The sequence below is a fragment of the Syngnathus leptorhynchus genome, chromosome 13, assembly GCF_054491065.1.
Source record: "Syngnathus leptorhynchus isolate UIUO chromosome 13, UIUO_Slep, whole genome shotgun sequence".
In the NCBI taxonomy this organism is placed as follows: Eukaryota; Metazoa; Chordata; class Actinopteri; order Syngnathiformes; family Syngnathidae; genus Syngnathus; species Syngnathus leptorhynchus.
In genome coordinates this window covers 8,316,828-8,331,607 of record NC_141207.1, presented here as the reverse complement: position 1 = coordinate 8,331,607, position 14,780 = coordinate 8,316,828, and the positions used below count along the sequence as shown (strand labels likewise).

The following is a 14,780-nucleotide window of genomic DNA, read 5'->3' as shown; positions in this document are numbered from 1 at the left end:
AGGACACAATCTCAACAGGGGATGAAAAAGAGGACGATTCAAAGTTCAAATCTTTTTTATTTTCTGTTAGTGATAACATATCTATGATTTTTATCGAATGACATATAAGTTTTTTTTTTTTTTAACTCAAAGGAGAAAACCAGCTGCTGTAGCGCTACATTTGCCAAACTTCAAACCAGGCACTTCAATTTCCAATCTGCACCAGGCGATACCTCAAACTCAGGCTGAACAATTAATCAAATTTAAGTCCCCGTGAATCTCTTCGTACAAACCAAACAGGTGAAGGAGTTGTCGCCAGTGTGCGTTCTCATGTGCTTTCTGAAATCGACGGGAAAAACTTTTCTCGCAGAAGGAACAGGTGAAAAGATTCTCTTCCGTGTGCAGGCTCGTGTGTATTGGGAGATACGAGCGACTGGAGAATCCTTCCGAGCAAACGGAACGTGAAAGATTTCTCTGTGGCGTATATTCTCATGTGTTGTCTGAGATAGGATTTGTGAGAGACGTTTTTGGCGCACGCGAAGGGTTTCTCCGACGTGCGCGTGCTCATGTGCAGCGTGAGGTAATAGCTACACGAGACGTTTTTGGCACAAAGCGAACGTGAAAGGTTTCTCGGAGGTGTGTATCCGCTTGTGGCGTTTCATTTCGAACTCCACGTAGAATCTTTTATTGCAGACGGGGCAGGAGTAGGGTTTCTCCCCCGTGTGTATGGCCATGTGTCGCTTCATGTTCTGCTTGATGGAGAAGCGTTTATTGCAAACTGAGCAGGCGAAAGGTTTCTCTCCGGTGTGCGTCAACATGTGCGTTTTCAAACTCCCTTTGTTGGCAAACATCTTCTCGCATAAGGTACAGTTAAATTGTTTGCTGTCGGAAGGATGCGTCACGTCACCTTCAAAGTTTTTAAGAGTCTCCGATGGTTCTTTGAAGTCATCGCTGCGGTCGGCCTCGGACGACTGCGACATCACGTCTTCCATATCCGACAGTGGGGCCGAGTTGTCGGCCAGATCTTGTTCTCCGTCCGCTTCTGTCGCCGCGTGTCGACTCGAGCTGCTGGAGGTGGAAGGTTTCTCCGCCGCGTGCTTTTTCATGTGCATTCGGAAATGTGATCTGCGGGCAAAACTTTTGGCGCAGAGCAAACACGTGAAAGGCTTCTTTGACGTGTGCGTCAACATGTGTCTCTTCATTTCAAACTTATCGTAGAATCTTTTATTGCAAAAGGCGCAGGAATGAGGTTTCTCCCCCGTGTGTATGGCCATGTGTCTTCTCATATTCTGCTTGAAGGAGAATCTTTTATCACAAACCGGGCAAGCGAAAGGTTTCTCTCCGGTGTGCGTCACCATGTGATTCCTTAAAACGCTTTTGTTGGTAAACGTCTTGCCGCATCCGGAGCAAATGTAAAGTTTGGTTTCAGCGTGATAGGTCACATCGCCAATGTACAGTTTGCTTTCTGCGCGGTAGGTCATATCGCCGTTCGACGTCTTGTTTGTTTTCAAAGGTTCCTTGGCGTCGTCGCTGTGATCCGTGTCGGACGATTGCGACATCACGTAGTCCATATCCGACAGCGCCGCGAAATCATCCGCTTCGGCTGTTTGTTGACTTAAGCCGCCGGAGGTCAAAGGTTTCTCCCCGGCGTGCGTTCTCACGTGTTCCTTCATTGCGGGCTCGTCTCGGAATCTTTTATCGCAAACGAAGCAGGGGAAAAAGGCTTTCTCCCCCGAGTGCACTCTCATGTGTCTCTTCATGTGATGCTTTAAGGAGAATCTTTTATTGCAAACCGTGCAGACGAAAGGCTTCTCCCCGGTGTGCGTGACCATGTGGTTTTTTAAAACACTTTTGTTGGTAAACGTTTTGCCACATTCGGAGCAGTCAAAGTGTTTGCCGTCGGCGGGCTGCATCTCTTTAGACTTCTTCGTCGTCTTCGTAGGGTCTTTGTCGTCATCGCTGTGATCGGTGTCGGACGAGCGTGACATCGTGTCTTCCATGTCTGAGAGTGGAGCGACATGTTCTCCAGCAGCTTTCATTGGCTGGTTTGGAGTGGGATGAAGCCGTGAGGGTTGACCTTCATCGTCTTCGCTTTTAACGTGGATGCCGGTCCACGTGAACTCGGTAACTTCAGCTTCACCCAGCCCGAGAAGCTTCTCCACGGCTTGACTGTTCCACACGTCCTCCTCTTCTTCTTTAATGTGGGGGGGTGTTGCTGGATCCTCCAGCTGATCTGGGGGAACCCTTTCTTCACGCTCCACCGGCTGCAACACTGCATCACACAAGGAAAACTTAAGTGTTCTGCAATTCCATACTGAATGATTTGATGAAGTCTCCAATAGTGGAAATGCACTAATTGAATATTTGATGACAATTTGCAAAATATTTATTTGAAGCGCATGTGTCACCTGAGAAAAGTAAACAAACCTGCTTTTGACAACGGACCGTGAGGCTTGGAAGCATCGTCCTGTCGTCGTTGCTCGTTTTTGCTTCGGTAAAGTTGCTCCTCGTACTCCGCGATGGTTCTCTCAACCAGTTCGATGATATCCTCGACGGCCACGTTTAGTCGCTGCTTCACCAACGTTCGCAGCATTTTGACTGTGCACATTTTTCGCTAACCTCGGCGTCTCTCTGTTAGCAAGCTAAGCTAACTGGAACGCCTCTAAGGTCCGCTATGACGAACAGGGACCGTTGATATTTTAATTTTTTTGTCTATTACACTTATATACATATGTGGGCATAGAAGTATTGAGTAAATAAGGGCAAAACCGAGTTTTCGCGGTGGCTCTAACAACGTTCTGCTAACTTAATCTCTTTCTTCTTTTCTTCTTCGGGAAATTAATTAGGAGCGGGGAAACGACTTTTGAGTGCGTTAGCGCCACCCTCGGGACACAGAGTTAAGCTCAGGCTTTTTCAATTCTCGGCCTCTGTATTTGATACATTTTCCAAATTCGTTATAAAATAATTTTTGGGGGGGGTGATAAAATACGATATATAGCACGGGTCTTCAAATTTTAAACTCCTGCGACTTTATTTACTAACATTGTCATCATCCAGCACAGTTAGTGATTGTTTCCAAGCTTACAGTAATTAGACTTAAAAAAAAGTACAGTATCTTATTTCTATACAATTTCATTTTCTTTTGCCTCAAAGTATAAAATATGAACTAGTTGGGAAAAGTTTTTTCAATGTCTGCATGATCAGTGTCGGAAGCGTCTGACCACATCGTCCATATGGGATAATGGAGCCAAATTGTCTTCTCCGCTTCTGCCTCAAAGCCCGTCGAGCCTGAAGGCATTTTTTGAATTGTGTTGTTCCAAGTGTTTTTTCAGATAAGCACTACTAGACAAACCTTTGTCACAAACCGGACATGTAAACTGTTTCTTCCCGCTGTGGGTTCTCATGTGTTGTTTGAGATGTGACCTATGCGAGTAACTTTTGATGCAGAGTGAACAATGAAAAGGTCTCTCTCCAGTGTGAGTTACCATGTGTTGTCTGAGACACGAGCTTTGGGAGAAACTTTTCGCACAAACCGGACATGGAAAGGGTTTCTCCCCAGTGTGCATTCTCATGTGGACTCCTAGGTAAGACCTGTGAGAGAAACTTTTGGAACAAACCGAACAAGTAAAAGCCTTCTCCCGAGTGTGCGTCACCATGTGTATTTTCAGATACGACCTGTGAGAGAAACCTCGGGCGCAAACGGAACATGTGAATGGTTTCTCCCCGGTGTGTCTTTTCATGTGTTGCCTGAGGTAGGATTTGTGAGAGAAACCTTTAGCACAAACGGAACACAGAAAATGTTTCTCGACCGTGTGCGTGCTGTTGTGTTTTTTCATCTCCGACTCATTGGAGAAAGCTGCGTCACAAACCGAGCAGGAGTAGCATTTTTCAGTGGTGTGCATCGCCGTATGTCTCATCATACTACGCTTAGCTGTAAATCGTTTGTCGCAAATTGAGCAAGCAAAATGTTTCTCCCCGCTGTGCTTTATCATGTGTGCTTTTAAATGACTTTTATAGGCATATTTTTTCCCGCATACAGGGCAGTAAAAATGACTGTCATCTTCGTCGTGGGCGGTATTCCCTTTCGGTTTCTCTTCGGTCTCCGAAGATGCTTTGGTGTCGTCACTTTGATTGTTGTTCCAAGAGCGTGATGTTGTGTTGTTGTCTGGTTTTGAGTGTGGCTCTTCACACTGTTCTTCATCAACTTCCGTGGAGCTGCTTGGGTTCAAAGGTGTCTCCCCGGTGTGTGTTTTCAAGTGTATTCTGAGTTTGGATATGTGAAAAAACCTTTGTGAACAAAATGAACAGGAAAAAGTACTTTGAGCGCTGTGCGTGCTCATGTGTCTTCTCAGTTCAAACTTACTAAAGAATCTCTTGTCGCAACCCAAACAGGAAAACGGTTTCTCCCCCGTGTGAATTGCCACGTGTCGGCTCAGATTCTGCTTGAAGGTGAAGCTTTTAGCACAAACTGAGCATGCAAAAGGTTTCTCTCCGCTGTGCGTTCTCAGGTGCGTTTTCAAAGCACTTTTGTAGGCAAACGTTCTGCCGCATTGAGAGCAGTTCAAGTGGCTTTTCTCACGGGGATGTTCACGTTTCGATTTCTTGGTCTTTGGCGCTTCTCCATCAGCTTGACTTGAGCTGCTGTCTCTGCTCTCCTCACTTTGACCGCGATGAAGCTGCGAGGAGTGACCTTGGTCCTCCTCACTCTTCACATGGACACCAGTCCAGGTGAACGCGATGACGTCAGCCTCCTTCTCTTCCTCTTTAATGCGGGGCGACTCTCCTAGCTCCTCCTGCTTCACGGGAGAGCGACAGTGCTGCTCAGAGGGAACGTCTTCTTGCTTCATGTCTGCTTGACACGGAAGAAGAACCGTGCAGGTCTCATTGACATCACAATGTGTGTAGGGAAAAAAGAAGTTGATAGTGTTAAATCAAGAATGACACGAACCTGCTCAGTGTAGTTGAAAATGAGGCGTTAGAAAAGCGTGGTATGGTTTCTTCTGCCCCGCTGTCGTTTTTTTGTCAAGTTACGGTTTGATCAGCGTTTCTTCAAATCTCAGCGTGTTCAGACTTGGCTCTTTGCTTAGCGACGTGTAGCTAACACGCTAAGCTAACGCGTAAAAGCTCCAGTTTAGATTAGTGTCCACGGGAAACGGCGAGAGGGTTTGTCTAAAATACGACGGATTTGTGTGCGAATAAACGCCCACGGTCATTGTAATTCACGGGTTGACGTTTGGATCAACAACCGGCCGCTAGTGTTACCTTTTGTTCTTAAACTTAATTGGCGGATCGCAAACAGCTTTTCGGCGCATTAGCGCCGCCTACATGACGGAGGAACGTTTTCTATTTTTAATTTTGAGGAGGAAAATATTTACTTTTCTATATTTACTCTTTAATGTATACCTTCGGTTAGAGTAAAAACAAAAGTAATCAAACACGAGTGAATAAGATGAGACAGATGCGTACACAAAGATTTTCCATTTTTATTGACATTTTTGGACTTTTCCAGTGTCACCCTTAACCGTTTCACACTTCAATTGCATAACTTTCCATGGACGCTAAGAAGCAACATAAACGCAGGCGGGATGACGTTCAGTGCATTTTTATTCCTCAGAGGAAAATAAAAGACATTGACAGACGTCACCTCCAGCCTGGTATGCGACCTCCTAGTCTTTAAGGCTGATGTATTAAAAAAAAAAACAAGGGGGGGGGTCATTGCTGTTAAACAGAAAATCTGCCTAGCAACTGGAAGACAAACAGGACTGGACACTGACCCCCAAACATGATGACAGTTGACACGTTTTTTTTTTTCTTTTTCGTTTTTTTTTTTTCTTTTCAGTGAGGTTTGATGCGCCAGAGGTGTACTAGTGTTTTGTTTTGTTTTTTTGTTTAAAGGAAATTGCATCATCTCCAAGCATCTGGCAGTTTTGCGTCAAAGTGAACAATAAGGCGACGAGGTGTCACGAGCAGATGGACGCACAAATGACAAATACTTGAACGCAAGTGTACCAGGTGGAACCAATAGAGCTACCCCCCCAACCCCAAAACCTGTGGGTTGAAAGGGCAGCTCTATCAACAAAAAAAAAAAGAAACAAAATGCTTGCTTTTTTTTTTCTTTTTAAGCATTGATGGTGAGAGAAGATTCTGAAGGGGTCAGCCCAAGAGGGGAGAAGATTTTGGGGTACGGACAAGGGAAGATTGTGTCTTGGTTGAAGATTTTCTGCTTTAAAAGCGTTTGGGTCCCCACGGGGAGGCCTTGGCGGCAGCCACCGGGGCCCCGAAGCTGGGGAAGTCCTCGGAGCTGCTCATGTCAGGAGCCTAAAAAAAAGACAAATATTAATGCTCCAATAACTTGCATAATTTTTGTAACCCAAATTGACACAAATGTCCTTTCCTAAAAAAAAACATTGGTGCTCTTAAAGCTTGCTGTGAAGTGGTTAAAAAAAATAAATAACTTGTTTTATTTGTGTACAACTTGACAATATAGTGATTAAATTTGAGTATAATTACAAAGAAATATAGTTTCTGTGTACTTTTAAGTGCTTTCTTCAAGACATTTTAAAGTAAGACAATAGCAGAGGAAATAAAAGGCTCACCTTCTCGTTGCCGGTGGTCCAGGGAGCCTCCCTCACCACGAAGCCTTTAGAGGGGCCACGTTGCTCGTCACCGGACGCGTGGTTGCCCCCTGAGGGCCTCATGTACGCCATTTTTGCCTCATTCTCCACCACGTCCGCCAGCTAAAACACAATCTGCATTCAATTCTATATCACAAAAGCAAAAAAATAAAAATAGCACACTCACGTATTCTTCTTCTAGGTTAAGGAGGTGGTCGATGGCTTCGTCCACCAGCTCGAGACGACCCGTCACCGTCACCAGGTTGGGGTCGGCTGCTCCGCTCTGAGGAAACCTGAGGTCAACCTGTAAAAAGGACAACAGCAGTCAGTTGGAGCGCAAAAAGGTGAAAGTTGTTCCATTCCATCAAAGTAGAACTTCCCACCTTGAATTCATCCATGATGCGGCGTATGCCCTTGCCACGGGCGCCGATGATGCGCGCGTGGACCCTGCTGTCCAGAGTAATGTCCTCGGAGATCATCTCCTCCAGCTCCTCCACAATGGCCTGGATGGCGTCACCTGCAGCTATGGCTTTGTGCTCATACCCTGTAATTGTAATCTGGTCCTGTGGAGAGAAGAGAGAAAAGTCAAAACGAGGTGAACTACAGCGGAGATGTATTTGCAAAGACATGGACCATACCTGGTTTTCATCATTCTTCTCTGGGAACTGGATATTAACATTGTGCTCGGTGCGGATGTTGGTAATAATGGCACCCTTGCGGCCGATGATCTTGGGGTGATACTTGGGGTCCACAGTGATGGTCAGTTTGAAGCTCCTGAGTGCCTGCACGCCCAAACAACGAGTCAGAAGCTTCTCGTACCTTTTGAGCCCAACGGGAAATGTCAAGAGGTTCACGAGACTCACCCGATCCTCCTGCTCGACCTGCAACTCCTTCACGCGCTCCAATAGTCCTTCTTTGGCACGCTCCAGGTGGTTGGCCAAGCCGGTGACGGCGATTTTATCGGACTGCTGCTCAGGAGCAGGCACTTGAATGTTTACCTGACAGGAAAGAAAAGGAAGTTAAGAGCCCGCTCGCTCCTTTCCAGAGACAAACAGGACTTATGGGACTCCACGGCCTTAAGAATGATCACGACCCTTTTGTAGCACGGACCTCAAATTCGTCCATCATCTTGCGAATTCCACTTCCTTTCTGCCCGATGATGTAACGATGAAGCTCAAAAGGCACTTCCACCTCAATGGTGACGGGAACCAAAGCCTAAGAGCCGGAAACAAGTTAGGAAACGATCTAACAGTTAGCTTTGTCTTTTTTTTTTTTTTTTTATTCCAACCTTCAGTGCTTCCGCAGCAGCCTCGCATCGCTCCTTGCGCCCGGAAATCACGATCACGTCGCATTTCTTGGGCGCATTGGGATCGACGGGCTCCTTCACCTCGCCGTTGGCTTCGCCGTTCTCCTGGATGGCCTCCACAGCTGACAAGGCGGCCATTTCAAATGATGTCCTCACCATGTTAGAAGTGAAACTCTTCTCTTACCTTGAGGGTCCTCACGATCAGGAAACTTAATGTGTACATTGTGATCTCGAGTGATCTGCTGGATTCGAGAGCCCTTGGGGCCCATGATGGAACGATGGAACTTCTGAGCGATGGTGCACTCAATGATCACTTGAGCATCCTTGCGGGAGGGAAAGCATTGAAGTGGTTTTCTCATATGGAGGACGAAAGCGCCGCCGTGTACTCACCAGGTCCTCGACAATCTCCTGCATGCGCTTCTTGGCTGCCTCCACACACTCTTTGGCTCCTTTAAGGGTGACTTTGTCGCTCTGCGTGCCGGTACGCGGGAAGCTCACCATTACGCCGCCGTACTCGTCGGCGAGATCCCGCAGGACTTGGCCACGGCGAGAAACAAAGTAGCGGTGGTGTTTGGGGTCCACGCTCATGGTATCCTCAATGACGTCGTCCTGGAAGTAGATTGTGTGAGTTAAGTCCCTCTTCAATAATTGGAGATTCCCTTTCCCCCCCCAAAAAACAAAAAAAAGTGTCTCACCAAGTTCTTGATGAGCTCCTCCAGCTCCTTCTGGGCATCACGAACGGCCTCCTCTGTGCCGATGACGGTGATGAGCTCCTGGTCTTTGTCCTCAGCAGTGGGGAAGATGATCCTGGCGCCGGTGCTGTCGCGCACCTTGCGAATGTTGCCACCGCCTTTGCCGATGAGGAACTTGTGGTACTCGGGCTTGGCGCGCAGCTCGGCCGTGTGGCTCTTGGTTTGCTGATGGGACGAAGCGTCGAGAAAAATTGAGGAACTATATTTGAAGGGAAAAACTGCTCAAAACAGATCCCAGATCAACCAAGTACCTTTTCTTCAGCAAGAGCCAGAAGCTGCTGCTTAGCCTTCTCCACCTCGTCCACGGGACCCCGAATGGTGACCTTGTCGATGCCCGAGCCTTCGCTGGGAAAGTGGATGTGCACGCCGCCGCACTCCTCCATGATGGAGCGCACAAAACGGCCCTTGGAGCCGATCAAGGAGTTATGCAACTTGGAAGGAATAGACACCTCCATCTCCGTGATGTTTGCCTAGTGACCAGATATGAAGTGAAATTCAGGATATACAGAGGAGCCTTAAGATGAAGGGTAAATGACACTCAACCACTGAAATCAAGCTTACCAGTTCCTTCTGAATGGCCAAAATACGTGTCCGTGCAGCCTCACAGTTGGCCTTCTTGCCCGTGATGATGATCATCTCGGAGTTGCTGTTCTCGGCGGGAAGGTCGATTTTAGTGTTGGTTTCCTCACGAATCTAGCAAAGGAAAGTCAAAGGGTGATTTAAGGATGACGTCGTTTACATTTTGTCCGACATTTTAATTCGTGCCAATATTTTTCTAGGACTACCTTTTTGATGTTGGATCCACCTTTGCCGATAATGTTCCTGTGGAACTGCTTGAAGATGGGGACGGAGACAGAGAAGCTGTTTTCCATCTGATAGAAAAAAAAATCAAAGTTAGTGTTCAACACGAGAATGAAACACTCGATGAGTTGAAAGAATTTCCAAACGTTACCATTTCGGCGACGATCTTCTGCATGAACTTGGCACATTTGTCCACTTCGGCTCGCGGGCCCCTCAGCTGAACAATGTCACTTTTCTGCGCGGGGTCGGGGAAGTTGATGATGACCTGAAAATAGAGATTGAGGAGGAAAAACATTGTTTTAGACAAATTAGAACAAATGTTATGTGAGCATGTTCGTTATAAATGAGCTCACCTCGGGGTATTTGTCGCGCACTTCTTTTATCTTCTCCCCCTTTTGACCGATGATGGCTCTGTGAAAACGCTGTTCGATGATCAAATCCTTTGTACGCTCGTTCTCCTGCAAAGAGGCGAGGCGTAGATTGAGTAACGGCGACCGAGCGCGTCCGCACGCCGCCCGAGTGCACTGACCATGCGTGACGCAAGCTCCAACAGCTCCTTCTTGGCTTCCTGCACACCCTGGGGGTCCCCCTCAATGCGGATCAGGGTACTCTTCTCGTGGTCGGGGGGGATACGGACGGTCACTTTGTGGAGCTCCTTGATGCGGTTGACTGAATCAAAAAAAAAAAAAAAAAAAATTGGATTAAAGGAGCGTTACCGGGCAGATTACATTATGTGCAGAGCAGAGTGCTTACTGTTGGCGCCAGCTTTCCCAATCAGATGTCTGTGAAATTTGGGATCCACGCTGATCTCCGTGTAGTCCATACGACTTATCTGTTGAGAAGAAATGTGTGAGCACGAGCGTATTTAGGGCACCAGAGCGAGCCGAAGTCACAACTCACGAGGTCCGCAACGATGGCTTCGATCTGGCTGTGCATCATCTGCACATCTTTGGTGGGACCTTCCAGGGTGATCTTATCTTCTCCCTCAGTGAACTCAATGTGCACCTGCATGGAGAACATGTGTGTTAAGAGGACAGGGCAATTTTGATGGCTAATTGATTGTGCTTGACCCACCTTGGGCATTTGTTGGGTAATTTTGGCCAAGTTTTGGCCCTTCTTGCCAATGATGAATCGATGGAGCCAAGAGGGAGCCGTTACAGAGGAAACGGTGTAGCTGTTTGCCTGGAAAGAATTTTGCAAGCTCAGCTTTTCAAACTTGAGCTCATTTGAAAGAAGCAGAGGGGAAAGTCACCTTAGCGTAAACTTCGGTGAGGGCCTGACCGAGACGGTCGGGCTCCCCGCGAAGGATGACTGTTTCCGAGCTGCTGTCGGAAGGTGGGATCTCAACCGAGACGCCGGTTCTGTCCAGGATCTCCTGCAGAGTGTTTCCCTTGGGGCCGATCACATACTTGTGCTGAGACTTCTTCACTTCCACCGCAATGGTGGTAGCGTTCTTCTTCTGAAAAAAACAACAACAAAGCTCCTCAATCAGACTTAAAACTCAAAACCCCGCTTTTGCGGTCCTCAAAAGGCGTACCTTGTCTTCAGAAATCTTCTTGATCATAGCCACAGCAAGGGCCACCTGCTCCTTCTCCCCAGTGATCACAATCTCCGTCTTGTTGACGCTGGGAGGCGGCACGTTGATGCGAGCGCCAGTCTCCTGCATCATCTCGCCGACCAGCTTGTTGTATGCGCCCGTGATGAAAGGGTGGTACACCTTGTCGATGTTCACCCTCTCCACGGCCCGCTTGTCCTTAAAAAAATAAAATAAAAAAAGGCAGACTATGAGCACATTTCAAGCCCTGAAAACCAAAACTTCAAATATCAAGTTTAGTTCAGCAGTGTTGGGCTACTTAATCCCGGTCGGACCTGTTCGGCCGAGATCAGCAGGATCTCGTGCTTGGCCTTCTCCAAGCCCTCCTTAGTGCCGGAGATCTTGATCTGGTTGCTGGGGTCGTCGGGTCTTGGGATCTGGATTTTAGTGGCGGTCTTCAGCTCCAGCTCTTGCAGCTTCTCCCCGTTCTTGCCGATGACAAAGCGGTGGTGTTCCTTGGGGATGGGCACAGTCGCCGAGGCCTGGAGGAGACGAGATCATGGGTCATTTTAAAAATCGCTTCCAACATAAATGTGACTTAACCTGTACAACTCAATTGAAAGAGGGAGGGGCACCTGAGTCTGCAGTCGGGACACAATCTCCTTGCGAGCCTTCATCACGGCGTCCTGCTTTCCGGACACCATGATGGAGAGACCCTGATCTTTAGCCAAGGAGAGTTCCAGGTGGGCTCCGGTCTTGTGCATGATGTCCACACAGACCTTTCCTTGTTCTCCGTCCCCAAACTGGTTGATGTCCTTGTACTTGCGCTCTTCCAGAGGAACATGGAAAACCTAGTTTGGGGGAAAAGCAGGTTAAGTGCGGTGTGGTAGATCTAGAAAGGTTTGAAGTGAAGGACAGAAATGGTGAAAATACACGGATGGTTTCTGTGGCGTTGATACCTGGGTGATGACAGAAGACTTCAGAGAGCGCATTTTGTTGGCCCAGGCGCTGGCGGTTTCCTGGGTGCCATCGGGCGTGGCCGATTTCTCGGGCAGAGGTGGGAAGGCATCCTTGTAGGTGGGAAGGGCGTCCTCCTCTTCTCCCCCGGCGGCGCTGGGCGCTGCTACAGCGGGGGCGGCGGTAGCTGCTAAAAAGAAGGAGATGATTTGACTTTGTTTTTGATCTTCACACATCGTGTGTGGGGGGTGGGGTGGGGGGGGGTTTACTCACTACCGCTCTGCTCCGGCAAGAGCCCGATGCGGTGCTCATTGAAGCTTTCCTGCGTAAGTACGGCGACTGAGCTCATGGCTGAAATTCCACGCTTAACACAGAGTCCGAGTGTGCCACTGGAAAGGAGTAGGGGAAATTTAGTGCAACGCGTTTTTGGGAAAAAAAAAAAAAAAGAAGCAACAGGCGAGGATGACGGCCGGATACCGAAATATGACAGATAATAACAAAGCATGTGGTCTGCGCGGACAGAAATGGAGAGGGGAAAACGTTTGGTTTGTGCAAAACTGGCCTATCGTGAATGGACTTTGGGATTCTCCTGCACTATCTAATCTGCCATCATGAAATGTCATTAGCGGGTCGGTTGTTTTGTTGTATCAGCACTCGTCTTTCTGCTTATTTCTATTGTGCAAGGTGACTGCTGTGATAGATCCAAATATCTTCCCAAAAGGAGGACTTGATTAGGGGACTACTATGGAGTCCATAGACTAGGTGAAAGTATGATTAAATGTCCGATACCGGAGGATTGTCTCTCCCTCAATAATTTGCAAAACTGCTGAAAGAAAAAAATAAATTCAAGGACTCACCAGCTAAATGGTCAGTTACCAGATAATCCGTCCTGTAAAGATGCAAATTCCCGTCAGCCTGCCAGCTTTTGCCTTTGGACACACAAAGACAGAGAGATTAGTATTGTCTTAGTATTCAGTCAATTACACGATGAGGAAAATAGTCTGCTCTTGAGAGGTCAAAAGAGTTTAAGTCATCCCTTTGCATATTTCAGTGCTCTTTCTAAACCTGTCTGGATGGCACTTGGCCAACAGCATGTCATCTTGATGGCAAATAGTAGTATGGTGGAAGATTCCAGGAGCAGCCCGAATGGAATCTGTTCCATGTTTGCAACTCAAGACACTTGTATCTGAAATTATCTTTGAGTGCATTTAATTCATGAATGCCATCTTTTCAAGATAATCTGTATTTTAATGAGGAGGAAAAAAAATACTAAAACACTGTACTTTAAAAACAAACAAATCAAATGATCAAATATAATGTAAAGAATTTAACCGTTGTCACTTTTTTGTTTTTAGTGCTATACTGCAAGAGAGGAGGAATGTGGCCATACGCCCAAAGAAGGTGAGCCCTGCCAATTGCAATCCAAGCCCAAGGGCACTTTGACGTCAATTTCAATTGACAACAGGGGGCAGTGTTGGATAAAATATTACTTGTTTAATTTTTGAACCGTTCCGAAAATTGGTAGAGATTAATCAGAATGTCGTGTTTAAACTACAGGTACCAAATTAAACATAGTGGCAAATGTTTTTTTGTTTTTGTTTTTACCAGACTTTCACTTGAAAGAAACAGGTATGACTAAAGTTTTTAATTCCTCGTCTGGTAAAGATAGCTCAACTTGAATTGGCCACTTTGCAATGAGGATACAAACACTTTAGAACGATAAATGCAAATCCCAGATTAGGGTGTTAAGTAGCTGTGTCTGCGTGTGCTCGTGTCCACTGACTGACAGCTTCGCAACGTCACGAAATCTGTAAGAAAAATGCCAACTCCTCGAAACGGCATTAGGTGACAAGATGCAATTCAACATTCCAAACATAAAATGATCTTTATGGTGAATATAAGGCCATTGCATGACCGTATTATCTTTGTAATTCGGCTGCAAACTTCACGCGAAGGGCAATAGAGTGACACGTAGCTGTAAAAGCTAATGCTAATCGGCTAAGTCCTAGCATTTTTCTGCAAACTCCTAGCAAACGTTGCGACACAACTTCCTAAGCTATGCCGTCTGCAAACCATTGAAATGACAACCAGGTAAACAGTGGATACAAATATAAAAAACGGAAAAACATTTTTAATCAAGTCTAGGGTACTCTCGCGGATGAGTGTTCGCTGACCCATTTTATCGCCACAGTTGTCAAAAAGTAGCGAGTAGGACTAACTTAGCGTTTAGCATCGATTAGCTTCCACGACAACAATTGCTAGCTGGGTACGTCCACGTAGGCACAGTTGCTAACCGAGGAGGCGGAGGAAGCGCAACGACACCAAGTCCAGGCCAGCACACACGTAGAGATCCAAAAAGAGCGAGACGGAGGGTTCGGCGACGAAATCCGGCCTGGTTTCGAATCCCATTCCTCCCCCCCTCGCGCAAGCCACCTGATCCCACGTTTTCTACCAACGCAGCGGTTGTCATCGACGTGCAAAAAACGTGACAAATGGAGAAAACGCAAAGACTTACTTCTTTTTTTGTGTTCTCGTCTGCCCAGAAGGTGCAGAAGCAGAGATGAAATTCCACTGGCGAGGAGGTGGGAGTGACGCGTGACGCATATATACGAGCGACGCCCACCAATCGGTGGCCACTGACGTCACGCTGGAGTCCAGTTACACGCCCGGAGCACCACGTACTCTTTGGCTATGGTTTCACCCACTCAAATAAGAGTGGACCCCCCCCCCCTCCGGTAAGCGCATGGGACACGGTCGACCACTAATAGCAAAATCTGCATATATTTGACACCCAATATGACATCATTGGTCGGGATATAGTTGCAAATTTGCAAAAT

At 47.1% G+C, this 14,780-nt stretch overlaps 3 protein-coding genes across 4 annotated transcripts; all 3 read right to left on the bottom strand.

Moving 5' to 3' along the window:
• Positions 1–52: 52 nt before the first annotated feature.
• Positions 53–2,845, bottom strand: LOC147047449 (uncharacterized). Its single transcript, XM_085927397.1, has 2 exons — positions 2,407–2,845; positions 53–2,251 (listed from the first exon to the last, which is right to left on the bottom strand). Exons 1-2 carry the CDS (start codon positions 2,585–2,587, stop codon positions 567–569), a joined length of 1,866 nt encoding a protein of 621 aa, XP_085783523.1. The 5' UTR covers positions 2,588–2,845; the 3' UTR covers positions 53–566.
• A 140-nt stretch (positions 2,846–2,985) lies between these two features.
• On the bottom strand, positions 2,986–5,321 carry LOC147047448 (uncharacterized). Its single transcript, XM_085927401.1, has 2 exons — positions 4,928–5,321; positions 2,986–4,828 (listed from the first exon to the last, which is right to left on the bottom strand). Exon 2 carries the CDS (start codon positions 4,824–4,826, stop codon positions 3,252–3,254), a length of 1,575 nt encoding a protein of 524 aa, XP_085783527.1. The 5' UTR covers positions 4,827–4,828; positions 4,928–5,321; the 3' UTR covers positions 2,986–3,251.
• A 121-nt stretch (positions 5,322–5,442) lies between these two features.
• On the bottom strand, positions 5,443–14,610 carry hdlbpa (high density lipoprotein binding protein a). Of its 2 annotated transcripts, none has more exons than XM_085927393.1 (28): positions 14,459–14,610; positions 12,801–12,872; positions 12,217–12,332; positions 11,946–12,133; positions 11,622–11,837; positions 11,322–11,528; positions 10,990–11,205; positions 10,705–10,911; positions 10,527–10,634; positions 10,353–10,457; positions 10,206–10,284; positions 9,982–10,121; positions 9,806–9,910; positions 9,604–9,717; positions 9,437–9,523; positions 9,213–9,344; positions 8,903–9,121; positions 8,595–8,816; positions 8,290–8,508; positions 8,084–8,222; positions 7,882–8,021; positions 7,704–7,808; positions 7,457–7,591; positions 7,232–7,375; positions 6,977–7,156; positions 6,781–6,897; positions 6,576–6,716; positions 5,443–6,297 (listed from the first exon to the last, which is right to left on the bottom strand). In XM_085927393.1, exons 3-28 carry the CDS (start codon positions 12,290–12,292, stop codon positions 6,205–6,207), a joined length of 3,834 nt encoding a protein of 1,277 aa, XP_085783519.1. In that variant the 5' UTR covers positions 12,293–12,332; positions 12,801–12,872; positions 14,459–14,610; the 3' UTR covers positions 5,443–6,204. The 2 variants fall into 2 exon arrangements, with proteins under 2 accessions (XP_085783519.1, XP_085783520.1); XM_085927394.1 differs by having other exon boundaries at positions 11,946–12,130.
• Positions 14,611–14,780: the final 170 nt, after the last annotated feature.